Consider the following 13285-nt stretch of genomic DNA (forward strand, 5'->3'; position numbering starts at 1 on the left):
GGCATAAGCATCCGCATACAATGAATTTTCGATGCTGGTCGAACACACAAATATTTCTGAAGATTTTCGTGAAAATTCGCCAAAAAACGAAAACAGGATTTTCGATGCGAAAATGACTTAGGCGAAAATTCGCAAGCAACACTGCTACATGCTACATTAGCACTATCCAGGAGCGCCACAGGGAGGATTCCCAATGCCCCCTTTTATACAACCGGAGGGACCGCGGGAACCACAGCGGCACCCCGGAGGGGGAGGCTAGGTGCCGCAGGCGACCCCCCCCCCAAGCGTGGCCAGCGCCAGGGAGAGCCGTCTGCACCCACCTCCCAATATTAAAAACAGGCACTTACCTTAACGTCCATTGTGTTCTGCTACATGCGCATTAATTTTCTCATGGAAAGCATTTTTTGCAGTTTGTATCCTTTGGAGGCAGGTGGTGGATGGCTTGCTCCAGGGGTGTGAGCCCTGGAGTGAGTTGTCTGCACCTGTCCTCCCCCCCCCTCTGGAGTGCTGTATGTGAGCCAGCCCTGAGCTCTAAAGCTCGGGGTGACCCATGCTTCACTCCTTTCTCATGTGGTGCCCCCAAGTTAATGCGCATGTAGCAGAACGCAATGGACGTTAAGGTAAGTGCCTGTTTTTAATATTGGGAGGTGGGTGTGGACGGCTCTCCCCGACGCTGGCCACGCTTGGGGGGGGGGTCGCCTGCGCCTCCCCCTCCGGGGTGTCGCTGTGGTTCCCAGGCAGTGAGAGAGCCTGGGACCCTGTGGTCCCCCCGGTTGTATAAAAGGGGGGCATTGGGAATCCTCCCCGTGGCGCTCCTGGATAGTGCTAATGTAGCATGTAGCAGTGTTGCTTGCGAATTTTCGCCTCGAAAATCCCGTTTTCGTTTTTTGGCGAATTTTCACGAAAATCTTCAGAAATATTTGCGTTTTCGACCAGCATCGAAAATTCATTGTATGCGGATGCTTATGCCCTTATGCGGAAAAATGTCCACAATAATCCGCATGGAAATTCAATCTATGCGGACGTTTATACGGAAAAATGCCCGCAATAATGTGCAAGAAACTTCTCTGAATGCGGGCGCTAATGCCCTTATGTGTAAAATGTCCGCAATCATACGCAAGTAATGCGAAAATGACTGGCCTTAGGCGAAAATTAACGTGAAAAAATTAGATGGAAAATTTGCCTGTCAAAACGAAATTAGGCGAAAATTCGGTAAAAATTTATCGAAACAAATTTTTGCATTTTCGCTCATCACTGGCATGTAGCAGGGCGACCGCTTTGCAGTATTGGTTTTTTGACCCTGCATAGTTTGGCATGCAAAAGCAAATGCATATTTGCATGAGCATTGCCTCATGAATAGCCAATTAGGCCAGATTTGCAAAGCCAGACTTGCTAGGGTAGGCCTCTTTTCCACGGACAGTTGATAGGCAGTAACATGCCTCTCAAACTCTTACAACTGCTCACCACTGCCTGGTAACTGCTTGCTGCTGCCTGGAAACTGCTTGTTGCTGCCTGGTATCTGCTCACTGCTGCCTGGTAACTGCTTGCTGCTGCCTGGTAACTGCTTGCTGCTGCCTGGTAACTGCTTGCTGCTGCCTGGAAACTGCTTGCTGCTGCCTGGAAACTGCTTGTTGCTGCCTGGTATCTGCTCACTGCTGCCTGGTAACTGCTTGCTGAGCACACAGCTCAACAGTCCGTGGAAAAGAAGCCTAAAACTTGGTGTTTGATCACGCATACATTTTCTCATGCAAAGTACTTCTTCTTCTTGCTCGAAGGTTGAGGCACTAAAGGTGCGTACACACATGCGACTATAGTCGTTTGTAACGATCGTTCCCCGATCTTTACCAACGATGATCGTTACAAAAAACGAACCACCGACTATTAAGGCAAACGACGAACGAGCCAAATCGCTACAAAAGAAAGTTCTGTCTCGGCGGATTTTAACCAACGACGATCGTTTGCAAAAGTAGTACATCGTTGGAAACGATCGTTCGTACTAGGCTTGACATGCGCATTTCACTATTTCTCCATGGAACTTCTCATTTTTATGCGCAGGCGCAATAGTTGCTTTCTGTGATGTAACGTTCGTTCTAACGATCAGATCGTTACACACATTTTAAAACTACCTTTACTTAGGTCGTTCTTTCATCAATTAAAAGTTCGTTCGTCGTTCTTAACGAACGATCGTTGTCGCATGTGTGTACGTAGCACTACTCTATTATATATATAGATTGTAGAGGCTTGTAGAATAATTTATCAAAATTAATTATTCAGCACTTAGTGGTACATTAGGAAATGGGCAGAAAAGGCAATCAAGGAAGATGCAGATTATTTTGAGAATTCTTGTGACTTTCTGTGATTTACTGGACTGTGTTATGCATATTTCTTAAATCAATGCCTACAGACTATTTTCATTCCAGCTCTTTCACAGTATTTTCTCTCACTTGCTGGGCATGTAACAGGTTTTGAGTTTCCAATAATGGCAATGCTATGGCTTTAGATCGCTGGAATACCAGTCCTGTTTCTTCAGAGTTCCATTAATTAAAATGTGCCTGATACCTGTAGGGCCAGCACTTTATGAGGGCAAACTAGTCACAGATTAGAGGCACCCCTGTGAGAATGAAGATGGGAATGCATTGACTAATGGAGAAGTGGAGGAGCATGCCAGCCAGGACAGGCGAGTTGCTTCACTGGAAAAAACTGTGCAGGGGCGCCAGGTAACAAAATAAAGTTGGGGAAGGTAGACCTGGGGTAGCACAGGAGCTGACTCGGGGGTACTTTGGGTGGAAATTATTGGAAATAAAGGGCAACTAATGCTGCTTACAAGGGTTAGGGTTGCCAAACTAATTTCTACTTTCGTGGACAAAACACCCAGAAAAACAGGACACCCAAAATTTTGGATGATGGGGGGTTGGAGTCAGCAGTGCACTTTTGGGGGGTGTAGCAAAATTGTACTTGTGGGTTACAAATTTGAAATTTGTTTAGGCATCCATTAATGGATGCAACAGATCATACTCAGGTCAGAGTCCCCAACTGACAAGTGCAGCAATCCTGAGGGCCCCTGAAACCCAATGTAACAAATTCAGCAATCCTGAGTGCCCTGCATTCCCAGTGTGACAAATGCAGCAATCCTGAGGGCCCCACACCCCTGCCTCGTAGCACAATTATGCAGTATGACCCTCAGCCAAAACACTCAATGCACCCCAAAAAGCAGTTAGATAAAATGAATCACATATAGCTTAGTTAAAGGAAACCTGAGATGAAAAACACTTCAGGATTTTTACTTACTTGGAGCTTTCTCCAACCCCCTGTAGTTCGTCTGGTCCCTCCAATTCCCTCCGGGCCCCTCAGTTGCACCATTATGAGGCCCATGATCCAGCTGGGTCAAGCGATTCTGCGCATGTGCGATCTTGGTTGCACACACCATCTGATCGATTGCTCTGGGAGTGATCTGCAAAAGCACAGTCTACAGTCTGTGTGAATTTAGCATGTGCAGAAGACTTCTGGCAACAGGATCGTGGTTGGGGAGTGCACGTGGCTGGGTCCTCACATGCACTGTGGCCCGCCACTGGGCAAGGCGGGGAATTTATCAGGCCAGACTGTAGGAGAACGGAGGGGACCGGATGGAATCTGAGGGACCAGAGATAAGCTGTGTTTTAAAGCAAGAAAATTGTGTGTGTAGCAAAAAGGGAAAGAGGAATGCAGGTCCTGAGGAGACAAGTGGTTTCTGCTGGGAGGAAAAATGGGGGGGTTGACTAGTTGCAACTTAAACGGGGGATCACATTGGGTGCTGTGGGTACAGACAGGAAAGTACAATGTAGTATGTACTGGTAGTTGAAATGAAGTATGATAGTGTAGGACTCTACTTCCCACAACGCCTCGACCGGCAGGTAGCCGACTACCTGGCCTTAAGTGTGGACATAGACACTCTGAGCAGCGATGAACCCCTGGACTACTGGGTGCGCAGGCTTGACCTGTGGCCAGAGCTGTCACAATTTGCCATCCAACTTCTGGCTTGCCCTGCCTCAAGCGTCCTGTCAGAAAGGACCTTCAGCACAGCTGGAGGCATTTTCAGTGAGAAGAGAAGTCGCCTAGATCACAAAAGTGTTCAGTACCTCATCTTTATCAAAATAATTGAGGCATGGATTCCGAAGGGCTACTGCCTGCCCGAAGACTAAGTCAGTCCCCACACAGCGTCTCTGCCTGCCTGCCTGCCGGCCACTGCTGCCTGCCCCAAGACTAAGTCAGTCCCCACACAGCATCTCTGCCTGCAGGCCGCTTGACTGCCTTCTCTGCCACCACCAACAGGCTCCAGGACTCCAGATGAATTCCTGAATTTTTAAGCCCGCTAACAAAAAGAATAATACATTTTCTGGTGCGTGTACATGCCTGCCTAATTTTTCTGGCTGCAACAACAAAACAAAAGGCATGTACATGTGTCAATTCCCCTTCATGATCGTTACCTTGCCGCGGTGAAGGGGCTTGCATATCACAATGAACAATGACCTATATGAGCGTGTTGGGGGGCCACATTCAAGAAAATAAGGTCGTTGCTTCATTGTGGACAGACCAAATTAGATCAGCTGGACAGTCACTGTTGTTCTGTCATTGAGCTACCTCAGCCTGACCATATGGGCTGGAAAGCCGCCATCACCTGCACTCTTGTCAACGTGCGCACCAGCACGGCCATCTGTTTGTGGTGCATCACACAGTGAGTTTGGTCTGTCAGTGTGAATCAGTACACTACTTACACTACCTGATCCATGTATACACACACAAGATGTTTTCAAGCATTCTAAGCCTCCAATTTCGGAATGCAATGTGATTTCTGCCTTTTAGGGATTATAACCCTGCTCTGTGTCAAATCTGGAATTTTCCTGGTGACTTCTGGCGTGTATCCCACTCTGCCAGGCCTCCCCACCAGGTGTTAGACCCCTTGAAACATCTTTTCCATCACTTTTGTGGCCAGAAACTATTTTTGTAGTTTTGAAAGTTCACCTGCCCATTGAAGTCTATTGCAGTTCGCGAAGTTCGCAGGTTTGTGAACTTTTGCGGAGGTTCACATTCAAGGTTCACGAACCGAAAATCAGAAGTTCGAGCCATCTCTACCCAACATGACTCAAACTTTGTTGACTACAGATGCACTGCCCAACCTTCCTATATCAAACTTCAATCTACTGTGCTGAGGGCTAATAAGCTGCCCAGCCAGCCTCTGTTGAGTGGCAGGACAATACTCAGTCTGTGTTGTATGACTTCTGGCATGCTGGTCAGTCATCATACATGTGAACAAGTCTAAATACATTAGTAATTCATGGAACACATCCTCAAAGAGATAGACACCTATTTAATGAAATTACTTATTTAAATTATTTAAAGGGAAAGCAATCGTTATATAAAACACTTAATCTACACCCTGTTGTGGCTGCTTATTCCTGCCAGGGAGTAGATTTCAATTACCATTCCACGTGGACCCTCTGTTGCCGCAGGCCCTTCACTCTGCCATTGCAATGACAGTAGAGCTCTGTACATCTGTGAGCCGATCAGGAGTCAATTTCATTGGCTCCTGACCCCCTGATCACTGTGAGCCAATCCCATTGGTGTACATTGATAACCCTCCTCAGCTCCTGACCAGCTCATAGTGCTCTGCCTTGATAGCGATGGCAGAGCGAGGTGCATGCGATGATAGGTGAGCAGCGTGACTGGCAAAAGAGGGGGGTCCATGTTGCGATTCATTGGTAAGCTCCATTTTTGGTAACAGCAGTCTCTGGTCCTTAAGGGGCCAGAGACTGCTGGTATGCAAGTGGTTAAGTTCCCGCCCCCCTTTGTGGGTATGTGGGAACCTAACCACTTGTGTGGGAAGTTTGTGGGTTCTTGACTCTTGAGTTATTGATGTAAGTCATCCAAGTGTTGGCCTACATCTGTCCTGTGAAAATCCACTGTCTACATATGATGAGTGCAAGTCTCCTGCCCAGATTGCCTCTACTGAGTACTATTCTGATGCCCAGCCTGTTTCTTGCTAGTACCGGTCTGCTTCCAAACATCAATCAGACTTTGTTGAGGTCATATCCACGTCCCAGCTTTCCTCTCCCAAGTTCCAGTCTATTGCCCAACTAGATTGTTCTGTGGGCTAATATACTGCCCAGCCAGCCTCCCAAATACTAGGGAGTCAACCAGTCTACACCTGGATTCACCAAGGTGAAAAAGTACAATGTAAGGAATAAAAAAATGACCAGCTCTCCACCTAAATTTAAGCAATTATACCAGTTTTATATTAGTATCCTAGTAACAAGCTGCACAACCCTGGTACTAGCAGTCTTTGTCAAGTGCTTGTATTGCTTAAAGAGACTCCGTAACAAAAATTGCATCCTGTTTTTTATCATCCTACAAGTTCCAAAAGCTATTCTAATCTGTTCTGGCTTGCTGCAGCACTTTATACTATCACTGTCTATGTAATAAATCAATGTATCTTTCACCTGTCAGACTTGTCGGCCTGTGTCTGGAAGGCTGCCAAGTTCTTCAGTGTTGTGGTTCTGCTATGAACTCCCCCTTCCCGGCCCCTCCCTGCACACTGCCTGTGTGCTATTTAGGATTAGAGCAGCTTCTCTCTTCTCTCTTATCTTTTACAAGCTGGATAAATCGTCCTCTGAGCTGGCTGAGCTTTCACATACTGAGGAAATTCAGACAAGGGCAAAGCTGTTTGCAGGAAGAAAAGAGCAGCCTGAAACTTCAGTGCATGAGAACAGGGGGAAAAACACACAAATGATCTTTTGAGATTCAAAAGGAAGGCTGTATACAGCCTGCTTGTGTATGGATGTATTTTTCTATGTGTGGACATACTGTACATCAACCTACTTCCTGTTTTGGTGGCCATTTTGTTTGTTTACAAACAAACTTTTTAAAACTGTTTTTAACCACTTTTAATGTGGCGAGGAGTGGCGAAATTGTGACAGAGGGTAATATGAGATGTCCCCTAACGCACTGGTATGTTTACTTTTGAGCGATTTTAACAATACAGATTCTCTTTAAATCCAGGTGGAGACCAGTCACTTTCTTCCTTGTGTTGGACAAAGTGGCCAAGCTGAATCTGATGCCATGGCATTACCTACTTGACAAAGGACGGAGACACCGTCTGAAATGGTGACAATCCATTGTATTTGGAACCATGCCACGGTGTAACACTGTCTATTGCACCTGGTAGTAGACACACCGCCTTCGGCAGCATGGAGACCTATACATATGAGCTATAATTACATCTGATGGCTTATACAGATGTTGGCTGATTTTTGTTCACTAGCTGCAGTGAATAAAAATGAACTTACAAGTCTTCCTGTGCTGGTCATCTATTATCTTTGAGATTGAGGTTTCTGCACGGACTGTGCACAGATTAAATCGTGAAAGAAGGTGTGCCCTCATACGTTTGTTTCAGACTGAGTAAACTGTTATAATTTATGACTAGCAAATGGAATAGATTAAAATTTTGTTACAATATTCAATTTTTATAGCATGCAAGGCTGATTCAGCAGTCACCAGGACTTGCCTCCACCTCCTTTAGTCTGCCAGACTCCAGTGACTAGAGCCAGCAGCCTGTCCAGCCACCTATGACAACCAGCAGTCAGCCCAGGCAGAGTCCCACCTCCAACAACCAACAGCTAGTCTAGGTAACCTTGCATCTCCAACTGCCAGCAGACCATCCAGCCAGCCTCCAGAGCTGTTCCTGGACCCAGTCCCATCAGGAGGAGAAGCCTACACATAAACTTTGAGGGTACAGTAACAAAAGTGACGTTCATTTTGTTACTAAGGCTACATTCACACTGCTAATAGACATTTTTGGTGTGATGCGGTGCAGTGCCAGGGCCGCATTGCCAAAAACAAGCCTTCGGGGATATCAGAGTTAATACGCAGGCCAAGCAGTAAGTGAGACTCTCTTGTGCTTACTTCCTGTAGCCGAAGAAAGGAACCACATACATGCTGCAATGCTAACGTGAGAATTTTTTTTTACATTTATGCCACATGACTTCTGGTCCGCCACATGACTTTGCGTGAGATGACAGTAATGTAAGTATGTGCTCACGTCGGGGTGCAGTGAAAACATCACTTCCATTGCATTGCGTTATTATGAAAGGCCCCATAGACTTTCATTGGCGTAGTGGCGGCCTGTGGTCAAACCAGGTCACCACAACCCGTCATTGTGAAAGGCCCTAAAGGTTCAACATGATAAATATAAAATTAATGCTCTAATGATACAGTTTGACTTTATTATGCTGAGTGAGGAAGTACTGACAGTGCTGTCAGAGAATAGTTTTTATACTTATGGAAGGTTACCCAATTTTATATTTAATTAGTTAATAAAGAGTGCATTGTGTGGATTGCTAAGCTATTTTGTTGGAATAGTTTTTACTTTTAATAAGAGGCAGATTTATTTTAATTAGTATGAAAAACATAAAGGTGTTCTAAAACTCACACCTGTACATGTGACATTTATCAGCACATGTGTATATACAATGTCAACCTTGTCACTAACTCTTAAAAACAGCTTAAAACATTCATATCAATTTAGAATTAATCTCGGATTAAGAGTTAATAAATCTCAATTAAAATAAAGGATTTACAATGAGATATGGATTTTACAAGAGGCATACAGTAAATACGTAACTTCCTGCAGTAAATTTTCCTGTGACTAGGTAGTAAAATAGTTTGCCCCATCTCAAGCTCCACTATATAAAAGGAGACGTACTGCAACAACATAACATATTTGACCAGCCATCAAGCAGTTGTATTCCCTCAGAACAACACATAACCATGTCTGGAGTTAAAAAGGGTGGATCATGTGGGCAGAAGATCCAATGCCTGGATCCCTGCAAAGACCCTTGCCAAGTGTCGGCTGTCTGTCTGGATCCTTGCCAGGAGGACCGTAAGTGACTAGTTAAAATCCTGAACTTTTATGCTCCCTTTACTTGTTTAAGCAACTATATTGTAATAATGTAATCTTTTAGAGAATCTTCAGTTTATTGAAAAATCAAACAATATACAGGTGGCATCATACTTACAAACAAATTCCATCCTGGGAAGTTTGTAAGTTGAAATTGTTTGTACGCTGATTCATGTACAGGACCGAACCTGTGCGATTGTTTTAAAGGCTTGGCTCTACTCATTTCATTTATGCCATTCCTATCTATGTAATATATTATTTAGATCATTAATTTAATCGACAGGAAATGTGTATCATTGGCCCAGTTTCAAGCTGTATACTGTTTGCATAATATTTGCATGCATGCCGGATTCATGCATGCATGCATGTATCTCATTGGTCTTCTCTACTGCCTTCAGCCTCACTGAACTTTCTTTTTTTTTCTACAGCTTGTAATCCTCACACCCAGTATCACAGCCATCACCATCATGCCCATTATCATGACCACATCCAAAAAGGTAAAAATGAGCAGAAGTATTACATCTCAAAGAATCTATTAGTTACAGCTTGCATTACTCCAACAGACTGCACTCCATAAAGAAAGTAGTATGACAGAGATGAAATGGCTCCCCTCTACCAGGTTAAAGGGAAAGGTGAGTGCTATATGGAGGCTGCCATTTTTATGTCCTTTAAAGAGAGTCTGAAGCGAGAATAAATCTCGCTTCAGACCTCATAGATAGCAGGGGCACGTGTGCCCCTGCTAAACCGCTGCTATCCCGCGGCTTAACGGGGGTCCCTTCACCCCCAAATCCCCCTCGATACAGCCGGGGAGCGCTTCCTGGTTGGGGCAGGGCTAACCGCCGCAGCCCTGCCCCACGCACGTCTGTTAGCGCGTATCTCCGCCTCTCCCCTGCCCCTCTCAGTCTTCCTTCACTGAGAGGGGCGGGGGAGAGGCGGCGATGCGCCGCTGATAGACGCGACTGGAGGCAGGGCTGCAGCCGTTAGCCCTGCCTCTAGGAGCGACCAAGTCTGCAACCAAGTGTCGCAGTGGGGGGTTTGGGGGTCAAGGGACCCCCGTTTAGCGGCGCTATAGTGGCGGTTTAGCAGGGGCACACGTGCCCCTGCTAACTCTGAGCTCTGAAGCGAGATTTATTCTCGCTTCAGAGTCTCTTTAAACAAAGCAAATCCATTAGCTGTTCAGCTGATCCACTGCCTCTAATATGCTTAGCCATAGACCCTGAACAAGCATGCACATTAGAGGTTTCTGATACAAATCTGACATTAGCTGCATGCTAGTTTCAGGTGTGTGATTCAAACACTACTGACCAGAAAAATGAGTGGAATTGCCAGGCAACTGGCATTCTTTAAAAGTACATAAATATGGCAGTCTCCATATGTCTCTCACCTCCAGTTCTTTTAAAATTCTATAATGTTCAAAAATAAAACCAAATGATCCCCAATTACTTCAGCATCATGATCCATAGTCAAGCTCTCCAAAAAGTCCAATCAAGCTACTTAAACATGTCAGTGTGTAAATTAATCCCCCTAAAATCATATTTAGTACACTAAATAATTTTTACATTGAAAATTAAGAACATATTGTAACCTCTATTCAAAGCAGTTCTTCCATAGATACATAGGATAACCTTGAAAGGACTCCACCTCCACTCTAGCGAGGTATCATGAGCTGTTATTGCTTTAACTTTAGGCAATGTATGAGTACAGCCTGTGGGTAAGATTCAAATAGCAGCTATCATGGATTATACACAAAAGTACTTTAATGCATGTGTAAAAAAAAAAGATACTGCCAGAACCGGATTTACCATAAGGCACTGTAGGCATGTGCCTACAGGCGCCTTATGATGAAAAGGCAGCTCACTCCCCTCCCCTAGAGCCTTCCTCCCTCCTTCCCTATGCAGAGTCCCCAGCAGAGTGTTAGGGCTCGTTTCCACTATCGCGAATCTGCATGCGTCCAACGCATGCAGATTCGCACATGTAATGCAAGTGGATGGGCCTGTTTCCACTGTAGCGTTGTTGAGGTGCGTTTTTTTCAGCGGTAAAAAAACGCACAAAAGAGCCAACAAATTCGCCTGCGAGTGGAATGCATGCGAATCGCCGCTAATGTATTTAATAGTAAAAACGCATGCGTTTGTTACATGCGTTTTTACCCGCGATTTCACACCTTTTTCAATTTTATTTTGCCCTGGCAGTGTCATGGTTAATTTCGCATGGCACCCTGCCATGCAAAATCGCACGCGAAATCGCGGGTAAAAACGCATGCGGAAACGCATCCGCATGCGTTTTTACAAGCGTCGGAATGCCGGCGAAATCGCGTCGCAACAGTGGAAACGAGCCCTAAATGAGAGGTTCCTCACCCAGCTCTCAGCATTTTACTGGCGAGATATGCCTTCATCCAGTTGCATCTCTAGCTAGCTAACAGTTTGTGTCACCTCTAATTACTTAGTATTAGTTTGCCAGAAGTGCCCACAATATTAAAGGGCACCTGTGGCACCTGTGGCTAACTACGCTGGACAGGGGAAGTAGGGGAGAGGTGACCGCTGGGACAGCTAGCATTCTTACGGTGTAGTTTTGGCAGGAGTTTGTGGGTTCATGGACGGTGAAGTCTAGGGTGCCAGGACATCTGTGCCTAAATAGGTTCTATGATATAAATCCGGGCCTGGATACTGCACTTTGTTTGCTTTACAATTCAAAAGCTTATAAAATATATATACATTTCAAAAAGCCTGGCTATACCAAGACTAAATTGTATTGTATTGTTAATAATGAGTTGTCTTTATAGAGGATAAGATGTGCCTGCATAGCCAATTATTTTCTCTCTTTGGTGTATAATATCCTACTTAACGTCTTTTATCTTTATGTAGATCCATGCAACCCGTGTTGTCCAAAGCCCTGCCAATGCATTGGGATTTGTTACTGCAACAAATGAAGATCTCACATCTCATTCTGTGTAACTTGAAGCCCTTTCAGCATCCTGTGTTTAACATTCCCTGTCACAGCCCCTGTTAAATAATTACATTTAATGGCTTAATTAAAGATATACTGCATTTAAATAAAATTCATTTTTATGGCACTATTCCTTTATTGTTTATTTTAAAGAGAATCTGTATTGTTAAAATCGCACAAAAGTAAACATACCAGTGCGTTAGGGGACATCTCCTATTACCCTCTGTCACAATTTCGCCGCTCCTCGCCGCATTAAAAGTGGTTAAAAACAGTTTTAAAAAGTTTGTTTATAAACAAACAAAATGGCCACCAAAACAGGAAGTAGGTTGATGTACAGTATGTCCACACATAGAAAATACATCCATACACAAGCAGGCTGTATACAGCCTTCCTTTTTAATCTCAAGAGATCATTTGTGTGTTTCTTTCCCCCTGCAGCTATCTTCCACTGAAGTGTCAGGCTGTTTCTTCCTGCAGAGTGCAGACAGCTCTGCCTGTATGTAATTCCTCAGTATGTGAAAGCCCAGCCAGCTCAGAGGAGGATTTATCCAGCTTGTAAAAGATAAGAGAGAAGAGAGAAGCTGCCCTAATCTAAATAATACACAGGCAGTGTGCAGAGAGGGGCCTGGAGGGGGGAGATGCATCACAGAACCACAACACTGAAGAACTTGGCAGCCTTCCAGACACAGGCTGACAAGTCTGACAAGAGAGAGATAAGTTGATTTATTACAGAGATGGTGATAGTAGAACGTGCTGCAGCAAGCCAGAACACATTAGAATAGCTTTTGGAAAGTGTAGGATGATAAAAAACAGGATGCAATTTTTGTTACGGAGAACGTGTCCTTCCTGTTGTGCAACCAAATAGGGTTATGTATTTGAAATGCTGCTTAACAAATTTCCCAAACCCAAATGGCATTACCCATCTGTCTTGTCAAAGGCAACCCTTAAAAATTCAAAAGAAGGAATCTACTTATTCTGTACTCTGTACAATGCATTCCAGACTAGTGTTGTTGCTGTTTGGATTTGAGTTAATTGTAAAGCCAAATTCATCCTGAATATCCGTCATCTGTTTCAATTCAGCCGAAACCAAATACATACCGATATATGTGGACATATCGGCAGACTTAGTGATCTTTTCCATGATGCCTTGCTCTATCGCTCAGTGGATGGGCAAGATTGGCCCCACTCAGGAGAATAAAAAAGACCATGATCCAGGGCATCTCAGACTCAGAGGTATATACAGTGCCGGGACAAGGCTCCCCAGCACCAGGGGCAGAGATTCCAATGCGAGCCCTCCCCCCCCTACCCACACACACACTGTACACACACACTGTACACACACACACACTGTATACACACACTGTATATAAATACAAACACTACACACACACACACGCACACACACACACGCACA

General features: G+C 44.7%; 1 protein-coding gene across 3 annotated transcripts; it reads left to right on the top strand.

The window, feature by feature from the left end:
• The first annotated feature begins 7684 nt into the window (after positions 1–7684).
• Positions 7685–12004, top strand: LOC137535894 (proline-rich protein 9-like). 3 transcript variants are annotated; one of them, XR_011024477.1, is made up of 3 exons: positions 7685–7762; positions 9358–9426; positions 11791–12004. XR_011024477.1 is itself a non-coding variant. In XM_068257770.1 (3 exons), the coding sequence occupies exons 1-3, from the start codon at positions 8800–8802 to the stop codon at positions 11853–11855; spliced, it is 246 nt and encodes an 81-aa protein (XP_068113871.1). In that variant the 5' UTR covers positions 8730–8799; the 3' UTR covers positions 11856–12004. The 3 variants fall into 3 exon arrangements, 1 of the variants encoding a protein (XP_068113871.1); XR_011024478.1 differs by lacking the exon at positions 7685–7762 and adding an exon at positions 7960–8055; XM_068257770.1 differs by lacking the exon at positions 7685–7762 and adding an exon at positions 8730–8911.
• Positions 12005–13285: the final 1281 nt, after the last annotated feature.

This window comes from Hyperolius riggenbachi, chromosome 10 (genome assembly GCF_040937935.1).
Source record: "Hyperolius riggenbachi isolate aHypRig1 chromosome 10, aHypRig1.pri, whole genome shotgun sequence".
Classification (NCBI taxonomy): Eukaryota; Metazoa; Chordata; class Amphibia; order Anura; family Hyperoliidae; genus Hyperolius; species Hyperolius riggenbachi.